Source organism: Rhamphochromis longiceps, linkage group LG3, assembly GCF_057381845.1.
Source record: "Rhamphochromis longiceps isolate RC_006_pf linkage group LG3, R_longiceps_female_GT1.1, whole genome shotgun sequence".
In the NCBI taxonomy this organism is placed as follows: domain Eukaryota; kingdom Metazoa; phylum Chordata; class Actinopteri; order Cichliformes; family Cichlidae; genus Rhamphochromis; species Rhamphochromis longiceps.
The window spans coordinates 13,387,294-13,414,551 of NC_140559.1; the positions used below are offsets into that span (position 1 = coordinate 13,387,294).

General features: G+C 41.9%; 3 protein-coding genes across 8 annotated transcripts in view; 2 read left to right on the plus strand and 1 right to left on the minus strand.

Moving 5' to 3' along the window:
• Window positions 1-15,473, minus strand: part of LOC146672994 (NLR family CARD domain-containing protein 3-like) — a 172,171-nt gene extending 156,698 nt beyond the window's left edge. For all 3 annotated transcript variants that reach the window (XM_085401412.1, XM_085401413.1, XM_085401411.1), the window contains exons 1-8: window positions 15,335-15,473; window positions 14,247-14,362; window positions 14,061-14,162; window positions 13,584-13,700; window positions 10,433-10,511; window positions 9,123-9,348; window positions 7,186-8,992; window positions 2,189-2,362 (exon numbers count right to left, since the gene is read on the minus strand). In XM_085401412.1, coding sequence (XP_085257538.1) covers window positions 2,189-2,362; window positions 7,186-8,992; window positions 9,123-9,348; window positions 10,433-10,511; window positions 13,584-13,700; window positions 14,061-14,162; window positions 14,247-14,335 — 2,594 coding nt within the window. In that variant the 5' untranslated portion in view covers window positions 14,336-14,362; window positions 15,335-15,473. The remainder of the gene's footprint in view (window positions 1-2,188; window positions 2,363-7,185; window positions 8,993-9,122; window positions 9,349-10,432; window positions 10,512-13,583; window positions 13,701-14,060; window positions 14,163-14,246; window positions 14,363-15,334) is intronic.
• LOC146672997 (protein NLRC3-like) overlaps window positions 1-27,258 on the plus strand; it is a 151,130-nt gene that overhangs the window by 40,216 nt on the left and 83,656 nt on the right. The window lies entirely within an intron of this gene.
• The window catches only part of LOC146672998 (protein NLRC3-like), an 85,234-nt gene continuing 81,736 nt past the window's right edge, over window positions 23,761-27,258 (plus strand). For all 3 annotated transcript variants that reach the window (XR_014910384.1, XR_014910385.1, XM_085401425.1), the window contains exon 1: window positions 23,761-23,896. The gene's annotated coding sequence lies outside the window, so the exon portion shown is untranslated. The remainder of the gene's footprint in view (window positions 23,897-27,258) is intronic.

A 27,258-nucleotide genomic window follows, 5' to 3' on the forward strand; every position in this document is an offset into this window, starting at 1 on the left:
ATTTAAACTGAGGATATTGTCAAGTGTCATGGTCCTGGGTTATTCTATGCAGTGTTTTTGAGTTTTATTGTATTTTCTGTCATTTTGTATTATATTTAAGTCATGTTGTTATTCTATGGGTTTATTCTATTGTCCCTAGGTTATTCTGCTTAGTTTGGTTTATTAGATTTCCCCTTGTGTCTTTGCCCTCAGTGTCTCCCCCTGGGTGTCTGTGTTTATACAGTGGTGTGAGTCCTTGTGCCTTTTTTCTCTCCTTGTGTTTTATTCCATCTTGTTTCTCCAGCCCGTCATGTCTGCCTCTCTCCTTCGTTCCCTCTCGTCTGTCTCTCCTCCACTCGTATCTCGTTACCTGTTTTATTGTGAAGGTCTTGTGTTTCCATGTACGTTCTGTCTCGCTATGATTATCCATGTCAGCTGTGTTCCCCGTGTGCTCCCACATCCCCTTTTATCTTTCTGTGTATTTATGTCAGCGTCTCTCTCAATTCCGTGTCGCAGTCTCCCTCATACCAATCTGTCTGTTCTGCCTGCTAAGCCTGCCAAGTTTATTTTGTATATTCAAGTTTAGTTTTTTCTCGTGTCCAGCAATAAAGCTGCCTTTTTGAGTTTAAGTTTCATCTCCGCGATTCAGTCTAAATTTTGAGTCCTTTCCTGCCTGCCTGCACAGCAGAATATTGGAAAGAATACTTCGAGGACCTCCTTAATCCCACTGACATGTCTTTCATAGAGGAAGCAGAGTCTGGGGATAAGGGGGACGACTCCTCCATCACGAGGCGTTAGGTCACTGAGGCAGTTAAACAAATCTTTGATGGCCAAGCCCCTGTACTGGATGAGATTTGCCCTCTACAATTTGCTTCTACAATGTTGCATGCAGATCAGGGGTAGTACCTTTGGATTGGCAGCCTGGGGTACTGAACAAGTGGGACCGGAGGGTGTGCTCCAATTATAGAGGGATCACACTCCTCAGTCTCACTGGAAAAATCTATGCCAAGGGGCTGGAAAGGAGAGTCCGTCTGGTAGTCGATTTCGAATACTGGAGTAACAATGTGATTTTCTTCCTAGTTACGGAACACTGGATCAGCTTTTTACCCTTTTAAGGATACTTGATGATGGATGGGAAAAGCATGGCTGTTTATCTATCTGTCTATCTATCATGATGATGATCAAGCAGGCAGGTGTGAACAAAAGATTAAAGTTCATAAAGATAAGTAGCAAACTAAATCGACAAAGCATAAACTAGCATACATACTGTAAATGTGGCACCAGGGGACATGGATGAAACGGGAAGGAGAATAGAAGAATACAATCACCTAGGATGACATCTGGTATGCAGAACCTCAGGGCATGAAGTTCGTGCTCCAAGCTATGTATGACATGCTACCCTGTCCAGCAAGCCTGCTTATCTGTGACAAGAGAAAGCATCCAACATGCCTCCTCCAAACATGGTGAGGGTACACTGCATATCTACAACAGCTACCCAAAAGCCCTTAGGGACAGTAAACAGGTCTGCAGTCAAAGAAAAATCTCCTTTTAATGGCTTACTGATGCCAGATATTCCTCTCTAAGACCTACAACTCTCTTGGCATCAGAGGAGCTGCAAAGAGGAAGGCCATCAAATCTGTCACCGAGGCTGCAAAAAGAGCCTTTAGGTGGATTTGCATTAATAGGTCCAAATCGTGGGCCAGTGCAGCTGGGACATAAGTCAAGGTCTGATCAGGCCTGACTGAGTCACCTAATCAAGGCTGTCTTAATGTTGCAAGGCCCAAAACACCCGATGACCTCAAGAAAAATCAATGACAATACATCTCAGCATATCTATGGATGTCTGTACAATATACTTTTTTTGGTATTCTAACTAAATGCAAAATGTAGCTTTTCTCTTAATTTTTCTGTAGTCCTAAATCTAACTCCTAACGCTACAGTTCATAACAATGAAAGGAAATTGGTATGCTATGAACACAAAATAGCCATAGATCTCTAAATGATCATTGCATAAATTTGATTTATTCAAACAAATCTAAAACAAAATTCGCATATCAAACATTTTTAGATAGCAAGTCAGAATCTGATAATACATGTAAAAGGTTAATAAAAGGTAGTTTTAAATTTCTATAAGGGTTAGCTGTCTATGCAAAAATAATTATTCAGAAATTCAGATTTTTTTTAAATGAAAGTGGAAAAGTTTACTTACCGGAGAGTTTCCAGTGTACAACACAAACTCTTCAGTCCAGTAGAGAGAATCTTCACTCCTGAGTCCTGCAGGTTGTTGTTACTCAGATCCAGCTCTCTCAGATTAGAGGACTGAGAGCTGAGAACTGAGGACAGAGCTTTACAACTTCTCTCTGAGAGGTTACAGCCACTCAGTCTGAAACACAATGACATTTGTGATAAAAAAAAACAAAGCACTGTATGGTTTACCTATGACCTATTGTCTATGTGTTCAACTTGGCTATATGCAATGTATCAAGATTTCTGGCTCAAAAAGAAGGTGAGATATGCTACTACAGGGAGTGCAGAATTATTAGGCAAATGAGTATTTTGTCCACATCATCCTCTTCATGCATGTTGTCTTACTCCAAGCTGTATAGGCTCCAAAGCCTACTACCAATTAAGCATATTAGGTGATGTGCATCTCTGTAATGAGAAGGGGTGTGGTCTAATGACATCAACACCCTATATCAGGTGTGCATAATTATTAGGCAACGTCCTTTCCTTTGGCAAAATGGGTCAAAAGAAGGACTTGACAGGCTCAGAAAAGTCAAAAATAGTGAGATATCTTGCAGAGGGATGCAGCAGTCTCAAAATTGCAAAGCTTCTGAAGCGTGATCGTCGAACAATCAAGCGTTTCATTTAAAATAGTCAACAGGGTCGCAAGAAGCGTGTGGAAAAACCAAGGCGCAAAATAACTGCCCATGAACTGAGAAAAGTCAAGCGTGCAGCTGCCAAGATGCCACTTGCCACCAGTTTGGCCATATTTCAGAGCTGCAACATCACTGGAGTGCCCAAAAGCACAAGGTGTGCAATCCGATTGTTCAGTCTGACGTCACTAGCCGTGTCTGGGTCTAAACTCCGCTGCAGGTCCATATATCAAACGATCACTATGGCATTACTGAGAGTTGAAAAACTGTCTAAAGTCTTTCATCTTTAATAAAATGATCAGCGTTCTGCTCTACCAGGTGTAACAATTGAGTTTAACATCCAGGCATCCATGAAAACGGAATTTATGACATTTAACGGAGTTAGAAGTTAGCAGGGAGTTAGCTCGCTAGCTTCTATCTAAATACAATATAGCATGTCCTGACTGCGGGGTTTTGGAAACAAATTAAAACGTACAGCTCTGTTATCACTTCCAGCATAAATGAAGACAGAAAACTAAACAGCAGTGACGTTTGTAGGGTTACTGAAGTTGGGCTAAGATAAGATAAGATAAGATAGAACTTTATTAATCCCTCGGGTGGGTTCCTCTGGGAAATTCGATTTCCAAAAAAGCACAGCACCGACAGAAGTTACAGAGTTATACACACACACATATATATAAATACAGAGACAATATAAATAAAATATACGAAGGGGATAAATAGAATAAATAGGAATAAAAATAAAAATACAAGTGAATTGCACATTTCAAGTATTGAGTCTATTGCACCGTTGACTATTTACAAAAGTATTGCACAAAAGGTATTGCACAGTGAGGTGAAGAGGCACTACAGCTTAGTTGTTCCCTCCTTTGTCCTCCTGTTTCCCCTCCCTCTCCCCTCCAGAGAGGAGTTAAACAGTCTGATGGCGTGTGGGACAAAGGAGTTTTTAAGTCTGTTAGTTCTTGTCTTTGGGAGAAGCAACCTGTCACTGAACAGACTCTTCTGGTTGTTAATGGCCGTGTGCAGAGGATGTCTGGCATTGTCCATAATGTCCATCAGTTTCTTTAATGTCCTTTTCTCTGCCACTGTCACCAGAGTGTCCAGCTTCATGCCGACCACAGAGCCAGCCTTCCTGATCAGTTTCTCCAGCCTGGATGAGTCCCTCTTTGCTGTGCTGCTCCCCCAGCACACCACAGCATAGAAAAGTACTCCAGCAACCACCGACTGGTAAAACATCCTCAGGAGCTTCCTGCAGATGTTAAAAGACCTCAGCCTCCTGAGGAAGTACAGTCGGCTTTGGGCTTTTTTATACAGGTGCTCTGTGTTGCATGACCAGTCCAGTTTATTGTCCACCCACAGCCCGGGGTACTTGTACTTGTTGACCACCTCCACCTCCTCCCCCTCTATCTGAACCGGCAGTGGACCTGCTCTAGACCTCCCGAAGTCCACAACCAGTTCCTTAGTCTTTGAGGTGTTGAGTTGCAGGTGGTTTGTGTGACTCCATGCGACAAAGTTCCTCACCAGACTTCTGTACTCCTCTTCCTGATCATCCCAGATACACCCCATGACGGCCGTGTCATCTGCAAACTTCTGAATGTGGCATAATTCAGAGTTGTAGCAGAAGTCAGAGGTGTACAGGGTGAAGAGAAGAGGGGACAGCACAGTTCCCTGTGGTGCTCCTGTGCTGCTGACCACAGTGTCAGACGTGATGTCCTTCAGCCTGACGTACTGTGGCCTGTCGGTGAGGTAGTCGGGGGGTCCACCTCCATCCTGTTCAGTTTTTCTTGAAGCATACAGGGCCGGATGGTATTAAAGGCACTGGGAAAGTCAAGAAACAGGATCCTGACCGTGCCTTTTCCCCCATCCAGGTGTGAGTGGGCTCTGTGTAGGAGGTACAGGATGGCATCCTCCACTCCGACACCCGCCTTGTATGCAAACTGTAGTGGGTCCTGGGCATGTTGTACCTGTGGTCGGAGGAGGTTGAGGAAGAGCCGCTCTAGAGTCTTCATAAGATGTGACGTCAGTGCCACCGGTCGGAAGTCATTCAGCTCATTGGGCCGGTTCCTTTTGGGGACAGGGACGATGCAGGATGTCTTCCATAGTATAGTCTTCCATAATATAAACAAGCTAACTTTTTTTCCACTCGATAAAAGTTAACGTGAGTGTTCTCGGTGGTCAGGAACAAATGTAATCGCATGGCAGGATGCTGTAAAAGGACCAAACTTCAGCCAGGAGAACAACTGAGATAATCCATCCACAATACGAGGTTAGTCATTCATATACTGCTGCATGGGCTGGGCTGTAGTTACATCCTAAGGTTTTAAAAACTGAGCTTAAATAAATGATTAGCGGTAATAAAAGCCGAGGGAGGTCAACAGGGATCACTGACTGTTTTAGGAGCTTTTTGAGATTAAATAGAAGAAAATACATAACATTAAACATGTTAACAACACAAAAGCCATATTAAACGCAGACTACTTTAGACCCGGAAGTAGGATTCGTCGCGTCATCACTGAACAACCGGATACTCAGAGACATGGCCAAGGTAAGAAAGGCTGAAAGACGACCACCACTGAACAAGACACACAAGCTGAAACGTCAAGACTGGGCCAAGAAATATCTCAAGACTGGTTTTTCTAAGGTTTTATGGACTGATGAAATGAGAGTGAGTCTTGATGGGCCAGATGGATGGGCCCGTGGCTGGATTGGTAAAGGGCAGAGAGCTCCAGTCCCACTCAGACGCCAGCAAGGTGGAGGTGGAGTACTGGTTTGGGCTGGTATCATCAAAGATGAGCTTGTGGGGCCTTTTCGGGTTGAGGATGGAGTCAAGCTCAACTCCCAGTCCTACTGCCAGTTTCTGGAAGACACCTTCTTCAAGCAGTGGTACAGGAAGAAGTCTGCATCCTTCAAGAAAAACATGATTTTCATGCAGGACAATGCTCCATCACACGCGTCCAAGTACTCCACAGCGTGGCTGCAAGAAAGGGTATAAAAGAAGAAAAACTAATGACATGGCCTCCTTGTTCACCTGATCTGAACCCCATTGAGAACCTGTGGTCCATCATCAAATGTGAGATTTACAAGGAGGGAAAACAGTACACCTCTCTGAACAGTGTCTGGGAGGCTGTGGTTGCTGCTGCACGCAATGTTGATGGTGAACAGATCAAAACACTGACAGAATCCATGGATGGCAGGCTTTTGAGTGTCCTTGCAAAGAAAGGTGGCTATATTGGTCGCTGATTTGTTTTTGTTTTGTTTTTGAATGTCAGAAATGTATATTTGTGAATGTGGAGATGTTATATTGGTTTCACTGGTAAAAATAAATAATTGAAATGGGTATATATTTGTTTTTTGTTAAGTTGCCTAATAATTATGCACAGTAATAGTCACCTGCACACACAGATATCCCCCTAAAATAGCTAAAACTAAAAACAAACTAAAAACTACTTCCAAAAACATTCAGCTTTGATATTAATGAGTTTTTTGGGTTCCTTGAGAACATGGTTGTTGTTCAATAATAAAGTTATTCCTCAAAAATACAACTTGCCTAATAATTCTGCACTCCCTGTATTGAAGATAAAACAATGGTCTCATATCATGTTGCATCACCATTTACCTGCCCTTACCTTCAGTTACCTCCAGTAACTTAAGTAGTGAAGGTAGTTTGAAAGAGATTACAGGATGACTCCACCTTAACAACAGGACCACTCTGAACAGTAGCCTGCTGAGTGTGTCTGCTCTTGTAGCCATCTTCAGGTCACATATTACGCATACCATGTGTGACTGCAACCATTCCCCAACTTTCTCTGAATTGTACTAATTACTTATTGATAAATGATCATGAAAATTTCTATATTAATGGTCACGACATTGACCTCATAACCCATTGTTGGTCCACTGTGATCATTTTGTTCATTATGGAAAAGTACTGTTTATAAAATTGTAGAAACATGTCAACTGAAACTAAGGAAGTCACTTGACTGACAAAACATCCCTTCCATGGAGAATTTTACATTCAAATGAACAGAATCAGCTTTACAAGATTATAAGTTTAATTCAATTGTTCTTTTTTCCATTGTGCATACATGCTTTCCATGTGAGTGTGAATGGTTGTTTGTCTCTCTGTGCTAGCCCTGAGTTAGATTGGTGAAAACCAAAGAGTGTACCCTGCCTCTCGCCCTAAGCTAGATAGGGTAGGCCTAGAACATCCCCCCCCTCCCCTCCCCATGACCCCAGTAAGGATAAGCAGAAGAAAATGGATGGATGGATGGTTTTCTATTAAGTAGAATCAACATTTCAAAACTAAAGCTATGATCACATATTTACTTACAGAGCTTGGTTGGAGGCTTGGACCACTGGCAGCAGCCTCAGAAGAGCCTCCTCTGAAGCAGAGTATTTCTTCAGGTCAAACACATCCAGATCTTCTTCTGATGACAGTAAGATGAAGACCAGAGCTGACCACTGAGCAGGAGACAGTTTATTTGTGGAGAGGCGTTCTGCTTTCAGGGACTGTTGGATTTCCTCCACTAGAGAACAATCATTCAGTTCATTCAGACAGTGGAACAGATTGATGCTTTTTTCTGCAGGCAGATTCTCACTGAGCTTCTCCTTGATGTACTGGACTGTTTTCTTATTGGTCTGTGAGCTACTTCCTGTCAGAGTCAGCAGACCTCGAAGGAGACTCTGATTGATCTGCACTGACAGACCCAGGAGGAAGCGGAGGAACAAGTCCAAGTGTCCATTTGGACTCTGTAAGGCCTTGTCCACAGCACTCTGGTAGAAGTGTGTCTCTGCACATTCACTTCTTTCAGATTTCTGGAAGGTTGTTTTTTGTTCTTCCAGCAGATTGAGTCCAGAGTTGATGAAGGTCAGATGGACATGAAGAGCAGCCAGAAACTCCTGAACACTCAGATGGATGAAGCAGAACACCTTGTCCTGGTACAGTCCTCTCTCCTCTTTAAAGATCTGTGTGACCACTCCTGAGTACACTGAGGCTGCTCTGATATCGATGCCACACTCTGTCAGGTCTGATTCATAGAAGATCAGGTTTCCTTCCTGCAGCTGATCAAAAGCCAGTTTTCCCAGAGACTCCATCATCTTCCTGCTCTCTGGACTCCAGTGTTGATCTGTCTCAGCTCCTCCATCATACTTGACCTTCTTCACTTTGGCCTGAACCACCAGGAAGTGGATGTACATCTCAGTCAGGGTCTTGGGCAGCTGTCCTCCCTCTCTGGTTTCCAGCACATCCTCCAGAACTGTAGCAGTGATCCAGCAGAAGACTGGGATGTGGCACATGATGTGGAGGCTTCGTGATGTCTTGATGTGGGAGAGGATTATTTTGGCCTGCTTCTTATCCCTAAATCTCTTTTTGAAGTACTCCTCCTTCTGTGGGTCAGTGAACCCTCTGACCTCTGTCACCATGTCAACACAGTCGGGAGGGATCTGATTGGCTGCTGCAGGTCGTGTGGTTATCCAGAGGTGAGCAGAGGGAAGCAGTTTCCCCCTGATGAGGTTTATCAGCAGCACATCCACTGAGGTGGACTTTCTAGGGTCAGTTAGGATTGTAGTTTTGTGGAAGTTCAGAGGAAGTCGACACTCATCCAGACCATCAAAGATGAACACAACCTGGACGTCTTCAAAGCTGCAGATTCCTGCTTCTTTGGTTTCAGTAAAGAAGTGATGAACAAGTCCCACCAAGCTGAACTTTTCCTCTTTCAGCACATTCAGCTCTCTGAAAGTGAATGGAAACATGAACTGGATGTCCTGGTTGGCTTTGTCTTCAGCCCAGTCCAGGGTGTATTTCTGTGTTAAGACTGTTTTCCCAATGCCAGCCACTCCCTTTGTCAGCACTGTTCTGATTGGTTCATCTCTTCCAGGTGAGGCTTTAAAGATGTCTTCTTGTCTGATTGTACACTCTAGATTGTCTGGTTTCCTGGATGCTGTTTCAATCTGTCTGACCTCATGTTCATCATTGACCTCTGCAGTCCCTCCCTCTGTGATGTAGAGCTCTGTGTAGATCTGATTCAGAAGGGTTGGGTTTCCTGCTTTAGCGATCCCCTCAAACACACACTGGAACTTCTTCTTTAGAATAGACTTAAGTTCATGTTGACTCCACTCAACGTCCCTAATTAAAGTTCCTAAAAGAGTCAATAGACAAAAGATCACTATGGATTATTATATGCACATATTTTGAATATATATGTCCATTCATTGAAACAATAGTAAAGGTTCATCCAGCAGCTTAAATCTTTGAAGAAATCCTCTTACTGCTCTGTAATTCGTCAGCCAGCTCATCCTGCTTTATTCTCCTCAGGAAATGCAGTGTGATCTTCACAAATGATTCTCTGATGCTATTTGGCTCTTCATCCTCACCCACTAATGCACAATTATTGTCCGTCTGACTCGCTAAGCATTCTGGGTAATCTGGACACAGACCCTTCTGGATCTTCTTCAGTTCTTTCTTCACAAAAGTGATCATTTTGTCCTCCAAGAGCTGCAATGGAATACTTTATGAATGAGGGCGGAGTGGGAGGGTGAGGTTGCTGTACCATAGACACTGAGAAAAAACAGAACAAAATGCAAGCAACAAGAGGGAGGAAACAGAGACATGCAATATTGTATGTGTCCATGAGAGTAACAGAAGAGAACTTTAGAGCATATCATCAGAAGTCTCACCCCTGACCCTAACTACAAGTAAAAAGGAAAGTTGGAAGCCTAGTCTTAAAAGTCAGGCATCTTGCTATTAAAAACTGGTATCTGATTTTAGAGGAGACGATCTTGACAGCTATTCCTCCCATTCTACGGTTAGAAACTTGAGGAACCACAAGTAAACCTGCAGTTTGACAGCGAAGTAACTGGTTGACATAATAAGGCAGTATGACCTCTGCAACAAAAGATATGATTTTCAGCTAATGTCAAGGGTATATGACATCTCACCTCTGCAGCATTTTAATAACTCCCCAGTGCAAACACTGTGTTGAACATTTTTACATCACTAAAATTTTCCGCAGTAAAGGCTTAATTCATAGAAATCAATTCAGTGATGTGCAATACCAAGAGTCCAAACCCTGACCTGTCTTTAACAACAAAAAAAAAAAAGAAGAATGAGACGTATTTTCGATCAGACCTGCACTGTTCAAAATGCCATAGATGCCATATTTCATGACAAGACCAAGTTTTTTCTATAATGTTTTCCAATTATCTATCTAGGCAGATAGTTTACCGGACACTACCATTAGAGCCAGCAGTTGAAGGATGACATGTAACTGTTCAGGTCAAATTAGTCAGTGGTCAACAACACCACAGTTTTATGTTGTTTAGGTTTTCCCAGCTTCCAGTGTTTATGCTTTCATTTAAACAGTGTTGAGTTGTGCTTCTAATACACTGAGCCTTGCCTCCGGTAATTAGAAAAAGTATGTTATATGGACAATTATTGCTAAGAGGGAAGAGGAATAACTACACATCTCAAAAATTATGTCATGCAATTTAAAGGAGGCAGAGGTCTGTCAAGGACAATTGGATCTACCTTCTGAACTAAAACCCTTGCATGTAAAAGTAGTTGTTGTACATGTACAGACCATAAATATGGAGTCCAGGTGTGTTTGATGCTGCTGGGAAGACTGACCACTGGGAACCTCTGAGCTCTGCTGGTCCACTCTGTGGAGGAATCATGAAGATCAAGAATAATACAAAAGATAACCAAGTAAATAAGATGCTGGTGCTTCCCATCCCTGATAATAATAATAATAATAATAATAATAATAATAATAATAATACTTTTGTCTGATACCTTGTTAGTATCTTGCTCTTGACTACTCTTATTGTCTTTTGCTTGTATTTCTTCTTTTTCTCTTATTTATTGCTGCTCTTTTTGGTAAACTACAAGCACAGTCTATCTCAAAATTAATGTTTGTATATTATTATTAAATTTACTCAGGTATTTTCTTGTGATGTAGCTGAAGCTGCTGGACCTGCAGGAGTGTTGATGTGATCAGATCTAGTGTATGACTGGCTCAGGTCGACTGCACAAAGCTGAGTGTCAAACTTTGTCTTCTTCCTGTAGCTCTGAATTGAGTCCTTCTACACTATTACATGTGACACAGTGACAGGAAGTTCATGGAAAACGTGGAACCTCCTCTGCATGAATCCTGCACTCCTCCTGATCTGTCCGATTGATCCAGAGAACAGCTGTCTGAAGATTATACACATCACTCTGGTAGGCATGCTGCCAACAGCCAGCTGGATCATTGCTTCATGTTTTAAAGGAGGTTTCTTTATTAGTCAGTTCATTATTCGAACAAGAACCTCATCAGATCATGCCTCTGTTATACTGAAGGTGAAATTACATTAAAACTGAAAAATGATGGAGACAAGCTTCAGAGAAATCAAAGTCCAAACGTCTTTCTTCTGGCTTCAGATGGAAAGTTCAGTGTTCACAGTTCATGCTCTTCATTTTATCAATGCAAGAATCCAAAAAACCTCCATGAAGACAAACTTCTCAGCCAGAAATCAAAGCAGCGCTCACATGGAGTCACACTCATTAAACTATTCGCCCCCCTCCATCCAGCAACACCTAAAACACCCGAGTGGAAGTTCCTCCCTACACTGTTGTTTGTGGAAACAGTCCAACCTACACTGCTTCACATATAAACATAGAAATGTGTGTGAAACAGAGCTGAGCTGACATTCAACATGATGGAGGATTTATTCACAAACACTGAGTCATAACAACATTTAGACACACATTACCTCTGCCGGAGGACACACGTCTGATTTAAATGTAATAATAAAATATTTTGATTGGTCACTCTTGAAGGACACACAGCTGGTTCACGGGAATCAAATAATAATAATAATAATAATAATAATAATAATAATGGATTGCATTTATATAGCGCTTTTCGGGACCCCTCAAAGCGCTTTACAATACCACTATTCATTCACTCTCACATCCACACACTGGTGGAGGCAGCTACAGGTGTAGCCACAGCTGCCCTGGGGCAGACTGACAGAAGCGAGGCTGCCATGTCGCGCCATCGGCCCCTCTGGCCAACACCAGTAGGCGGTAGGTGAAGTGTCTTGCCCAAGGACACAACGGCCGAGACTGTCCGAGCCGGGGCTCGAACCGGCAACCTTCCGATTACAAGACAAACACCCAACTCTTGAGCCACGATCGCCCCAAATTTCTGATTGATCCTGATAGGAAAATAAAATAAAACAAAATAAAAAAATACTTGAAGTTCATTATCTTGATTTTAAAATGCAAATCCATCCATTCTCTTCAGCTTATCATTGCCAGGGTTGTGGGGGGACTGTAACCTATCCCAGCAGGAGAAACACTGGACAGGTCGCCAGTCGTTCGCAGAGTTTAAAATGCAAATGGTTTAATAAAATCTATAAATATCTTTTTAAAATCACAAACAAACAAACCAAATTAAATTAGAATAACATTTCCCCATCAAGAATTATTCAGCTAACAATAAATTAGTTTATAAAATCTAGCCTAACCCTGATTAAATATTGAGTATTACTCTATGTTAGATAAGTTATTTGATTCTACAGTATATTAAATATTTTGTGTTCCTATTCTGCACATGTTACCGGTTAGCTGTAATATTAATATTAAATATTCCTTGGATGAACAGATGTCCAAAGTAGGGATACCTGAACAGGCAATGAAGTACAATACTGAAATTCAGAAAATGTAACAATGTTATCAACATCTTTTTCAGCACTGTTGGTATAGGGCCAGACAAGAAAACAAAAGACAATCTTATACTGAAATAACTTTTCCAATACTGCAATATGAGACATGATCAATATAAAGCTGGCTGATATGCCTAAGTCTGTCCATGTTTTGACAGACAACATAGGAGAACATCAGAATAGAGCTTCTCCGAACCAGTCATGGTTGGAACAGAGTTTAAGCCATGTCAGTTTACGCTGACTCACTCAGCATAGGAGGAACAGCCCGCAGCCACACATCTGCTAACCTCCGGGCTGCTCCACCCACATACAGCACTATGTTATGAGTAACATACTGAGCAACAGCGTCACCGAATGTGACACCAAAATGCACAAGCCTAAGGCTCAAATAACGAGATAACATAAACAGTAGTATAAAATAAAGTTGTTTGTTTGAAACTTTTTTTTTTAAATTTGTTCATATTCATCTGCAACACCTCAAGCTTTTTAATAGTCAGCATTAAAATGGACAGGAAACAGCGCATAAATAAAGGCCAATTTATACCATGGAGCCCTAATACTGTCTGTGAAGCTGGATTTAAGAAATAAGCCTTTAAAGTCAAAGTATAGCATGTTTAGCACTATCTTGCGCCGGTACAGAACATGATGTCACCTGTTTTTTGGTTCCTGCTAATAGACTCATCTTACTTTATATTTGCTGACAGTTAGGTGTGGGGGTGAGTGGTGGTGTACCCAGTACCCGCTGTCATCAAGACAAGAAGTTCCTTACCATGCATTGAGTGTTGCACCTTAAATCCAGCACCCTGAGAGTGTACACTAAACATAAGGAAGGTGGCCGAGGACTAGTGAGTGTCAGAACTATTGGAGGAAAACATGAGCACGAGCATGACTTCCTGTTTGCTGAGGTGGATTTTCAGTAAACCAAAAGGTTGTTTTTAAGACAGTTTAAATGGGATTGAGGGAATGACGTGTTTGCACTTCAGTTTATATCCAACAACATCAAGCAGTTAAATCAAAGCTCACCTCTCTGCAGCAGACAGAGGCTGGGATTTAAAATCAATGGGACGATCTGCAGAACGGTCACTCTTTAAGGACACACAGCTGGGTTCAGGTTCAGGTCCAGCAGCTCTCTCATAAATCCTGTTAGAAGAAAAATGTGTTTTTAATTTACAGCCACAGAAGCTGATGAAGACTAAGAATACCTTCATCATCCCAAAGAGAAACAGGTTTTCAGGATGAGCATGAGCAGAAGGGAACTCCAAACTAGTGTTGGCAGTGTGAGAACAGAGCGCCACCTAGAAGTAAACACAGTCATTTACAGTGTGCAGGACTATTGATGGTCCTACTGTGAGCAGCAGGAGTTTAAATGTACATGTTGGACATGTTTTACAGAATAAAGGAACTCCTCACTCAGTGACTTCCTTTGACCAGGAAACAACATCAAGAAGTTTATTTAAATCAAACTGACATCAGAGAAATCAAATGTTACTAACAGCTCACCTCTCTGCAGCAGACAACTGCTGGCTTTTAAAATCAATGGGACGGTCTGCAGACCGGTCACTCTGTAAGGACACAGAGCTGGGTGGAGGTCCAGGCTGGTTCCTGTGAATAATGATGGAGCAGTGATGTGAGTGCTGAGCTGTGACATGGAGAAGAGTCATGGACAGTTAGAGATGGTCATCTCACCTCTGAGCTTTGGTCTGGCTCTCATGTTCCCCACACAGAGTGCTTTTAGAGGGAGGGACTCCCTCCTCTCTGTCCTCACACTGATCCATGCTGCTCAGCTCACACACACTTTCTACCTGCAGAGGAAACACAAATCATTCATGTGCACATGAGAGCTGCAGAGGTCGTGTCTGATGTGTTGGACTAACATCCATCTGAAACACAGCTTTTATCATTCAGCCCTGTGTATAGATGTGAATTTTTTTTATTCAGAAAGATGAAGTTTGTGTTTCAGTCATGTAGTGACTCTTGCTGCTTAACTGTACGAGGTTAGTTAAACACTGTGAAACAGATCATACAGATCCCGCCATGTTAGAAGAAATTATTAAAGACAGGGAGGCATCCTTTACAGCAATTGCTACAGTTATTGATTGTTCCATGTTTATTTCAGTATAGTAGTGTTCAATTCTTTACAGTTTTTAATGTCCTCTTAATCAAATCAGTCCATGCAATCTTTCTGAATGAATTCACAATGATGGTACTTTGATACCCACGCATTTTGCTAAAACACTTGAAAATACTTTTTTACTAATATTTTTTTTTAAAGAACTCGAGTAATTGGGCATATCATGAACAAATTCCATCATAAATATTAATCATTGGAATTAACGGGAGATGGTAACAAAAACACTGGAGCTGAGCTTAGCTGTGACGCCATCCCGTACACTGCCTTTACTGCTGAACTACCGCGTCGTGTCCTCGGAAGTCTGCACTCCCGAGCGAACTTGTAAGAACTAGAATTAGGGAAGTATGAACTTCTGTGTTGAGATTAGACTTGGTCCAACGTTCCGCACCAGCTGTAAACATAAAGAATGTCATGTATGACGCCTCTCTGCATTTTACACGGTGCTGAGCTACCAGCCAGGCTAAAGTCAGACCATTTGTCACAGGTCTCCTTACTGCAGTCAGCCGCCATCGCTATGCTAGAGATCATCAGTCTGAGTCAGTCTCACACATTAAATGGTCCAGCTGTGAATCCGTTACTATTGAGCGGCAGATTTGTGCTGGAACTAAGCTGCAAGGAAAACATTACAAACTGCTAACGTTACCTTCACATGGAAACGGCCACCAGCATCATTCACAAACACCAAGTCCAGGAAGGAGGAGCCATAGAAAGAAGGAAACACGCAGAGACGTTAGCGTCATCTCGGGAATACCCAGCTGGAGCCCCGCCCCTTCTAATGACGTTAGTCAGAGACTACACATGAAAAACCATCATCACTCTGAATTTACAGCTCATTTTCACAGGTTTGATTTTTTAAAACTGTAGTTATGATACAGGATATTTAATTTTAGTTTTTGAAAGTTCAAATGCTTAGAAAAAACTACAAAGTGACAATTTTTATTGTATATTATATTTAAATTAAATTATAATATTAAAAATAGACGCAATACAGTCATTGCAGGACTGTAACTTTGTTTTTTTTTAAAGAGCAGACATTATATTTTTTAAGGATCTGAATGTTTTTTGTTTTTTAGTTACAGGAAAAGGACTGCAAGGCAGCCAGGAATAATACAAGGTGTGTCTTTTTAATGCCAAGTTCACAACTGTAAAATATTCCAACAAGCCACAAACCAGGCAGGAACACATGAGAGAAGGTTACCAGACAGTGACAGACATGACAGGTGACAAAGGGGACCCAAAGCTTTATTTACAAAAAGGATAATTAAGGAAATATTGAACAGCTGGTTGGGACTAATCAGGGATACCAAAATGCAAGGTACATACATAATTCCAGAAAAGTTGGGATGTTCTTTAAATTTGAACAAAATGAAAACTAAGACTTTCAAATCATAAGAGCCAATATTTTATTCAGCCGTCCTTTGGTCAACACTTGTTGTTTTGTTTTGTTTTTTAAAAAGTGCTATATAAATAAACAGGAACTTGGTGTAGCATTGGTGTTTCTGGAGTTTTGGTGTTGGAATTAAGTCCCATTTATTTTGCCTGGTTTCCAGGTTTCCGGCTGCTGAACAGTTTGCTGCCATGTTTGACATATTTTTCTTTTAATGATGCGCCAAATAGGTGAAGATCTGGACTGCAGACTGACCAGTTCAGCACCTGGACTCTCCTCCGATGAAGCCATGCTGTTGTAATAGATGCAGTATGTGGTTTTGTATTGTCCTGCTGAAATATGCAGGGGCTTCCCTGAAATAGACATTGCATTTGTTGTACATATATGTTGCTCTAAAGCACAAGTGTCAAACTCTGGCCCGCAGCCTAATTAGATTTGGCCCGCGAAGCCATACCAAATTACTATTAGAGCTGGCCTACTGGTATTATTTTTTTTTTTTTTTTTTTTTTTTTTTTGGCCTGTCCCGTTTGGCTCTTTTGCATCAGAATTGTTGTCTAAAGGCAAAGAAAGATGCCCAACGGATTTACTTTACCAAACTGACCATCCCAGCCTTGCTGTAATGGTCCATTTGATTCACCTTTTATTGTTTATTTTATTTTCACTTACTGAATACGGGACAGACTTGACTGGGGGAAAGAAGGGGAGAAAGAAAGAGGGAAAGAGAAACAGCTGAGAAGAGGGACGGGGGAGAAGGGCAAAAGACAAAATCCAACAGAACGGGCAGAGAAAAAAAAATGCATATATCAATCACCTGGATCACCTGCTGAGAAAGAAAAAAGAAAGCAAGCAGAAGAGAGCAAGAGTAATAGAATAAACAACATCACAATGATATATGGGAATATGACAGTAAATACTAAATGTTAAACATTATTGTGCAGCACATAAGATCAACAGAACACAGTGTGCTTTGAGGTAGGAGCCAAAAAGGGTGTAGTTTGTGGGTGTGATCACCCGTGTGTACACCTGTGAGCATGGACGCGCTTGTTTTTTGTTTTTTTAAAAGGTTCCTTCATGTAATAATCTGCTAGAGGGTGTGGGGGGGCCACAGCCCCGTCCTCCAGGGCGTGAAGCAGGTGTGGAGGAGATCAAAACTCCAGACATCCAGAGGCCCCCAGAACACAAGAGACCAAGGAAGACCAACAGAGGGGCAGCTGCGCCACTGTCCCGGAAAGAGCTGAGGAGAGTCCCAGATGAGGGCTCACTCAGCAGCCGCGGAGCAGAAGCCAGGGGGAGTTGCAGTGACGCGCCCGTGAGCTCCGCCGGCAGCCAGCTGCGCCTGAGTGACCGAGCCCCAGGCCGAGAGGCCGGGGGCACCCCACCTCCGAAGTGGCCCGAGCGAGCCCCAGGCTCCAGGCCCCGATAAGCGGCCGCCAAGGAGTGAGCCGGTGTGTACCTGGACGCCCATCCCCGGACACAAAGAACCACCAACGCACCGATGTCTGAGGGAGTCCGCCACTGGCAGGGGAAGTGGTGGTAGGGGGAGATAGGCCTCCAAACCTTGGAGGGCCTGAGATGGTATTATTGTGTGTGTGTGTGTGTGTGTGTGTGTGTGTGTGTGTGTGTGTGTGTGTGTGTGTGTGTGTGTGTGTGTGTGTGTGTGTGTATATTAGTTTAGTATTAAGCTTTGCTTGTTCCATATTCAGTGTTTCAGCAAAACATGTTTGAGTCCATAAGGAAAGATTCATTCTTATATCTGGAGGAATAAATATATTTCAATAAATATTAATGTTAGCCCACGACTTTGTTCCAGTTTTGAATTTTGGCCCACTGTGTATTTGAGTTTGACACCCCTGCTCTAAAGCCTTTATATGCCTTATCATAGTTCTTTTCAAAACATTTTTGATATATAGTTGTTTATTGATGAGCATTCAAATCTCTCAGTTAATACAGAGGAAAAAAAACATGATATAAGGCTAATCAAAAGGTATTGGCGAAAGCACATGCTTGTTATGCCAACCCTTTGAACAAAAGATCAATGCCTGTTCAGCAAACGGCTCATTTACATAAGGCTTGGAACAAAATAAGAAAAAAAACACTTTCCATCTTAGATAAGTAAATGCATTTCATAAATTTTATAACAATAATCTAAGCCAAAAAACCACGAGTTTCAATATTGTCATTATTACTCTTCTTCATTTTTTATTTATATATTTTTTTAAATGAGGGAAATGAACTGCACCTTTTTAAATCACTGTCATAACTATTCCACAAAGCATGTATAATGATTTCTTATTTAAGACATCATTTGTTTTAGAGAGAATAGCAATAGTTCTTGACATTTTTGTTTTCAAATCAAATCACTTTTATTGTCACATCACATGTGCAGGGACACTGGTACAGTACATGTGAGTGAAATTCTTGTGTGCGAGCTTCACAAGCAACAGAGTTGTGCAAAATACAATAACATAAAACAAGCAAAATATAAGAATGGCTAAATCTGAGACTAATAAATATATGTACAATATATAATAGTATATGCATTACTGGATGTGTATACTAAATGTTTTTCTACGTGTGTGTGTGTATACACATATTTTACAAATTAAATAGAGTAAACAATAAAATAAAATATATAAAATATACAGAGTTGGTTGAGACATGTGCAAAACAAGTGGCATTTATATACAGTGTGGAGTGCATAATGTTGAAGTTCCAGTAGTGAAGCTGAGGTGTCTATGACGTGTTCAGCAGTCTGATGGCCTGGTGGAAGAAGCTGTCTCTCAGTCTGCTGGTACGGGACCGGATGCTGCAGAACCTCCTTCCTGATGGAAGCAGTCTGAACAGTTTATGGCTGGGGTGACTGGAGTCCTTGATGATCCTCCCCGCTTTCCTCAGGCAGCGCTTCCTGTAGATGTCTTGGAGGGAGGGAAGCTCACCTCCAATTATCCGTTCAGAGCACCGCACTACTCTCTGGAGAGCTTTGCGGTTGTAAGCGGTGCTGTTGCCGTACCAGGTGGTGATGCATCCAGTGAGGATGCTCTCAATGGCACAGTGATAGAAGGTCCTGAGGATGCGGGGGCTCATGCCGAATCTTTTCAGTCTCCTGAGAAAGAAGAGGCGCTGTTGTGCCTTCTTCATTGTTTTGTTTATGTGTACTGACCACGTAAGATCCTCAGCCAGATGTACTCCAAGGAACCGGAAGCTGCTCACTCTCTCCACAGCAGCGCCGCTGATGGTGATGGGGGTGTGTACTTCTCTGCACCTCCGGAAGTCCACTATCAACTCCTTTGTCTTTGCGACGTTGAGGGTGAGATGGTTGTCTTGACACCAGTGGGTCAGGGCGCTGACCTCCTCCCTGTAAGCCGTCTCATCACCGTTGGTGATAAGACCCACCACTGTAGTGTCGTCCGCAAAATTCACAATGATGTTGGAGTTGTTAGTGGCCGTGCAGTCATAGGTGTAGAGTGAGTACAGGAGAGGGCTCAGTACACACCCCTGTGGAGCACCAGTGTTCAGTGTGATGGGGGATGAGGTGATGCTGCCCAGTCTGACCACTTGGCGACTGTCAGACAGGAAGCTAAGGATCCAGCTGCAGAGGGAGCTGCTCAGTCCTAGATCCTGCAGTTTCCTGTCCAGCTTCGAGGGAACGATGGTATTGAATGCTGAGCTGTAATCTACAAACAGCATTCTCACATACGTGTCTCTCTTCTCCAGGTGTGAGACGGCAGTATGTAGTGTCGGGGCTATGGCATCATCGGTGGACCTGTTGTGGCGGTATGCAAACTGTAGAGGGTCCAGTGAGTCGGGTAGTGCAGAGCAGACGAAGTCCCTGACAAGCTTCTCGAAGCATTTGCTTACGATGGGGGTCAGGGCTAAAGGTCGCCAGTCGTTTAATGAGGAGATGGTGGAGGATTTGGGTACAGGGACGATGGTGGCCATTTTGAAGCAGGCTGGGACTACAGACAGAGAGAGGGAAAGGTTGAAGATGTGTGTAAACACTCCAGCCAGCTGAGCCGCGCATGACTTAAGGACTCGGCCAGGAATCCCGTCCGGACCAGTAGCTTTGGTCACCTTCCTGAAGCACCTCCGCACATCCTCCTCAGACACAGTGTGCGCACTGACGTCATCCGCGGTGCGCACACTGTCCGGTGTTCTGACAAAACGTCCTACCTTGTCAAAACATCCTACCGTAGCGTAAATTTATGGTCTTGTCTAAAATTCAATTCAATTCAATTCAATTTTATTTATATAGCGCCAAATCACAACAAAAGTCGCCTCAAGGCGCTTCATAGATACAGAGAAAAACCCAACAATCATATGACCCCCTATGAGCAAGCACTTTGGCGACAGTGGGAAGGAAAAACTCCCTTTTAACAGGAAGAAACCTCTGGCAGAACCAGGCTCAGGGAGGGGCGGGGCCATCTGCTGCGACCGGTTGGGGTGAGAGAAGGAAGACAGGATAAAGACATGCTGTGGAAGAGAGACAGAGGTTAATAACAGATATGATTCAATGCAGAGAGGTCTGTTAATACATAGTGAGTGAGAAAGGTGACTGGAAAGGAAAAACTCAATGCATCATGGGAATCCCCGGCAGCCTACGTCTATTGGAGCATAACTAAGGGAGGATTCAGGGTCACCTGGGCCAGCCCTAACTATATGCTTTAGCAAAAAGGAAAGTTTTAAGCCTGATCTTAAAAGTAGAGATAGTGTCTGTCTCCTGAATCCAAACTGGAAGCTGGTTCCACAGAAGAGGGGCCTGAAAACTGAAGGCTCTGCCTCCCATTCTACTTTTTAATACTCTAGGAACAACAAGTAGGCCTGCAGAGCGAGAGCGAAGTGCTCTAATAGGGTGATATGGTACTACAAGGTCATTAAGATAAGATGGGGCCTGATTATTTAAGACCTTGTATGTGAGGAGCAGGATTTTGAATTCAATTCTGGGTTTAACAGGAAGCCAATGAAGGGAAGCCAAAACAGGAGAAATATGTTCTCTCTTTCTAGTCCCTGTCAGGACTCTTGCTGCAGCATTTTGGATTAGCTGAAGGCTTTTCAGTGAGTTTTTTGGACATCCTGATAATAATGAATTACAGTAGTCCAGCCTGGAAGTAATAAATGCATGAACTAGTTTTTCAGCGTCACTCTGAGACAGGATATTTCTAATTTTAGAGATGTTGCGCAAATGGAAGAAAGCAGTCTTACATATTTGTTTAATATGTGCGTTGAAGGACATGTCCTGGTCAAAACTGACTCCAAGGTTCCTCACAGCGTTATTGGAGGCCAAGGTAATGCCATCCAGGGTAAGAATCTGTTTAGATACCATATTTCTAAGATTTTCAGGGCCGAGTACAATAACCTCAGTTTGATCTGAATTAAGAAGCAGAAAGTTAGCGGCCATCCAGGTCTTTATGTCTTTAAGACATTCCTGCAGTTTAACTAATTGGTGTGTGTTATCTGGCTTCATGGACAGATAGAGCTGGGTGTCATCAGCATAGCAGTGAAAATGTATGCTATGTCTTCTAATGATACTGCCTAAGGGAAGCATGTCAGAATCAGAATCAGAATCAGAAAGGGGTTTATTGCCAAATGTTGAGCAGGTTTACAACATTAGGAAATTGCTGCGGTGCTTCAGTGCAAACATAGTGTCATAAATAGCACTTAAATAGACATGAAAAAATAAAAGTAGGAATAAGAATTAAAAGTGCTACGTAGAAAGATATGTGCATGAGATATAAATGAGATATATACATGAGAATAAGAATTAGAGTGCCACGTAGAAAGATATATACATGAGTGCAGGTGGTGATCAGTGCCAAACATGTATAATGTAAACAGAATTGGTCCTAGCACTGAACCCTGTGGAACTCCATAATTAACCTCAGTGTGTGAAGAGGACTCTCCATTTACATGCACAAACTGGAGTCTATTAGATAGATATGATACAAACCACTGCAGTGCAGTACCTGTAATACCTACAGCATGTTCTAATTGCTCTAATAGGATATTATGGTCAACAGTATCGAATGCTGCGCTAAGGTCTAGCAGGACAAGCACAGAGATGAGTCCACTGTCAGAGGCCATAAGAAGATCATTTGTAACCTTCACTAAAGCTGTTTCTGTGCTGTGATGAGCTCTGAAACCTGACTGAAACTCTTCAAATAAACCATTCCTCTGCAGATGATCTGTTAGCTGTTTGACAACTACTCTTTCAAGGATTTTTGAAATAAAAGGAAGGTTGGAGATTGGCCTATAATTAGCTAAGACTGCTGGGTCTAGAGATGGCTTTTTGAGTAAAGGTTTAACTACAGCCAGCTTGAAGGCCTGTGGTACATCGCCGATCATTAGAGATAGGCTGATCATATTTAAGATCGAAGAATTAATTAATGGCAGGACTTCTTTGAGCAGTTTTGTAGGAATGGGGTCTAAAAGACACGTTGATGGTTTGGAGGAAGTAATTATTGAAGTTAACTCAGAAAGATCAATTGGAGAAAAAGAGTCTAACTTAACATCAATGGTACTAAGAGTAGCTGTAGATAATATTACATCTGTGGGATGATTACTGGTAATTTTTTCTCTAATGATAAAAATGTTATTTGTGAAGAAGTTCATGAAGTCATTACTAGTTAACGTTAAAGGGATGGTTGGCTCAAAAGAGCTCTGACTTTTTGTCAGCCTGGCTACAGTGCTGAAGAGAAACCTGGGGTTGTTCTTATTTTCTCCAATCAGTGATGAATAGTAAGATGTTCTGGCTTTGCGGAGGGCTTTCTTATAAAGCAGCAAACTATTTCTCCAGGCTAAATGATGATCCTCTAGATTTGTGACACGCCATTTCCTCTCCAGCTTACGAGTCATCTGCTTTAGGGTACGTGTTTGAGAATTATACCACGGAGTCAGGTACTTCTGATTAGAGACCTTAGTTTTCACTGCTACCTCACTGTTAATGGCTCCGTCGTATAGGTAGGACGTTCAGATGGCCAAATCACACTATTAAAACATACTTCCTGCATGGTTTTATTTAGGTAGCATGTTCAGATGGCCAAATCAGAGGAATGGCTTCACTTTTGCGAGTAGCTGGAGAAGAAAGAAAGAAGTGTTGGTGTGAATCGCAGCCACTTGACACTCGGCACTGAGACAAGTTCACAACTGAGACAACTGAGCTGAGAGAAATTAAAATACAGGAGTGTTGCTCCACCATCATCAGCCAGCAGGCCCAGCCTGGCTCCACCATCAGCTAGCAGGCCCAGCCAGCAGGCCACAACCAGGCTCCACCATCAGCCAGCAGGCCCAGCCACCAGGCTGTTTGTGTAAGAAAGCTCCGCAGAACAGATGCGACATTTAACCTGCATAAAATGAAATAAGTAATTTACACTGCAAGTCACATTGCTGTTTTTTGTTTCTATTCTGATAGATTACACTGAAACAAAGACAGACAAACTATTACCTTATTTGCAGTTAAAAGATCAAAATGATCCCACACAGCAGAAACATTTCTTTTTCTTTCGGGCTCCATTTTGTTATGGAGAGATGTGTATTTATTTATTTATTTATTTATTTATTTTAAATCTTTGCGAGAGTAATTTTGTGGGGGTTTTTTTTGGTGGCGACTCATTCCGTTGGCGGATGCGGTACCTTTTAAACACAGTTTGGCGCGTTGGCAATGAGCGATACAGCAGCTGTATCGATCACGTGACTTTTTCTTAACGCGACGCACGCACCGACACAGGTATCGCTAGGTGAGCTTGATACGTGCGTCACTGTTGCTGGATTGGGATACAGCCCAGCTGAGGAGTGGACCTTGTTGTTGGTGTATTTGAAGAAACTGTAAGTTTGCTTTGTTTCCTCCTTTAACAGTTTGTCTTCAAGAACTTTACTGTTTGTTCATCTCATGTTTGATTTCTTCATGCAACAAACTGTGTGTGTTTTTATTTCCGGTCTCTCCTTTAAAGTCAGTGTGTAATGTTTTCCGACGAGGCCGAGCGTGTCCGCCATTTTCTGTTACTGTGTGATCAGACAAAACACACAGAATGTGTTCTGAGCTCGACTGGAGACACTCCTGTTTATATTCACAGGAACAGCAGGAGACGGAGAGCGGACTTTGTAAATGAATATTTTGTATAAATTTGTGTTAGATGCAGATTCAACATGTCGGTCTTAAAAAAAAAAACTGCGCCACAAACTGTTGGCTCCTCTCCAACAGGAAGAAGTGTTACAAAACACACAAAAGTTACTGTAGTTCACTAAAACTGAAATCACAACTGAAACTAGATCAAAAGAAAGCTAAAATAGAAGTTAAAAACTACACGCAAAAATTAAAACTACATTATTTATCAGGGCTGTAGACTAACTTTTTGTCATGGTTGCACCGGTGCACTTAAATTTTTCAACCGCATCGCTTAACACGCAGTTTTACATGTGCACTTTTTTTTGGGGGGGGGGGGGGGGTGACAGTCCAGATAGACAATATTCATTTCTAAATGATCATGTGAGACTTCATCAGAATTGTGAACATCACAGCAGATGCCTTTTGTGTGAAAGTAACTGAGAATAAAACACAGAAAAACATGGAGATTTTTCTGGTCTGGCTTTTTATAGCAGATAACCTTAAAAATATTCTGCAATATTCTGCAATTTTGCATAATTTTTATAATTTTAAATTTCTTTAGTATTGCACAACAGAAATTAGGTGTTCTTGTCCAAGGTCATTTAAGTGACAAAAAAGAAAGGAAAAAGACAGCGGCTGACAGCACTGTAAACAACGGTACACTGGTGGGTAATAAGCAAATGAATAATGCAGAAAACAGAGATTTGAGACAGGAAACTGTTCTTGAAGTACACAGAAAGAGAGAGAGAGAGCTGTGCATGAAGTGTGATTTATTTATTTTTTATTGTGGTGGAAGCAAAACAGCAAAAGTCAGTGTTCATGTTAGTATCTGAAGAATTGATGGAGAAAGCACTGATTCAGGGGAATAAGTGGAGTATTTCTGGCTGTAGCTCAGGTGGCAGAGCATGTCAGCCACTAATCAGAAGGTCGGCGGTTCGATCCCAGGCTGCATGCCAAATATCCTAAAATACTAATCCCATGTTTGCCTACTGGTGGCGCCAGTGTCAGTCTGTCTGTCAGTGCGCCCCAGAGCAGCTGTGGCTACAATGTAGGTTGCCATCACCAGTGTGTGAATGTGACTGAATGTTGTGTAAAGCGCTTTGGGGTCCAAGTAAAGCGCTATACAAATGCAGGCCGTTTCCCAAAACAGATATCCTGCTGTGATCTTTGTTCTGTGGGTTAAATGAGAGGATAGAGAGGCTTGTTTTAAAATTATAAAATGATTCCTGTAGTCCCAGAATAAAAATAAGTTTTTAACATTTGGATGTCACAACATATCTGAATTGAAAAACTCAAGTCAAAGTTTGTTTCTCTAGCATATTTAAAACAGCTCAATCGACCAATGATATCCTGCTCAACTAGAGCCAATAAGCAGATTTTTAGAGTGTTTAACAAGATTGGGCTGCTCTTACGTTATTAAGACGTTAATATATTTTTATTCAGGGCCGTGCAGAGAGGTTTAAAGGGGCGGGTGCTCAAAGTTAAAAAGGGGCACATTGAGCCAGGCTGAATAACAACAACACACATTCATCAAGAATCTAATATGGGAAGGGCAGGGCTGTGTTGATCTGAGACTGTAGACATTAAAAAGTCCACAGGAGAGATGGTAGCTGATTAAACAAGTGTCATGAGATAATAACTAAATGCAAAGATTGGTGACAGCGCTTGGAACCATAAGGCAACAAAAAACTGTGAGAAATAATTTAGGCTCTGCCTGTGATTCACTCTTTGCTTCTCTTCTTCCTTCCATCCCATCATTTCATATATCACTCTCCACTTGCTGTCTATCTGAGAACAAGGCACAACTTGCTATTGCAATAAACTATAATTTAATTATCCACACCTAACAACTCTTGCACTTAATCTATAATAAAATGATGACAGAAAAATGTTATAGCACTGCCTTTAGTAGCCTCACACAGCTCCTGCTGTTTCCTCCTCATGTCCTTACCAGCCATGTCTGCACAATGTTATATCATGAGTAATATTTTTTTAAAAATCCATCTAAATAAAACACACACATGCACGCACACACAGTGACATTTTAGACCTTCTTCAGAATACTGTATATACTATGGGCATCATGGTGCTGATCCAGAATCCTTACATTATTATTCATTACTAGAGCTACAATAATAAAGCAAAGAGGAGGGGGAAGTAATAAATATGAAATAATGTATTTATGATGATTCCATTTGTTTCACTATCCACTCTGTGCAGGGCAAAGCTTATTACATGTTTAAACTGTAGAGATACAATCATTTTACTGCTGTAAAATCCAACTTTTGTCTTATTTAAAATATAAATCTAATATAATCTGCTTCTTAATGTATGTTCTTTAAAATACAGTGTGTGTGTTTTTAATATATTATAATTATAATAATTATTATGTGGACATGCATATTAGATCGTTTTTTTTAGTGAAATATACAGAAAGGCAGGAAAAACTCTGTAACTTACTTTAAAACTAAATATGTTCCCTAAATATGTGACACAGCTGCAGACCCATGACAGCCTTACACAGGTAGCCAGCAGCTGTGACCAGCACTACCTGTGCAGTTAATAAAAGGACAGGTAATGTTTGTCACGCTGTTGCACACACAGCACGCTCGTTTGTTTCAGTTCGTCAGTTGCAACAAGACAGCTTACCAACGTGTACGTAATAAGCTGATACTCCTGTGTGCTACACACTACAGTGTACGCTGTACACCTACTTACTGGTTGTGTCGCATCAGTCTGTGTCTCTGAGTTAACTTGTGTTTCTCCTACAGCTCCGGACCGCTAAAAATGCGCGTGCTCTTTGTGAGCTCGTTCCCGGCTCGTAACCAGCGCGTTCTGCCGTCAAGGGCGATCATTGGTTAAATGTGATCATGTGACTGATGCAAGCCAGATCCTTTTATTTAGCAAAACTGTGATTAATAGTTAAATATTATTGTTGAGGGGCACAGACAGGACTCCGCACGCACACACACATAAAAAATAAATAAATAAATAAATAAAAAAAATTTAAAAGTTGCCTCAACAAAAGGGCACTTTGGGCACCCATCAGGAAAGGGGCGGGTGCTCAAGCCCCTCTAGCCCC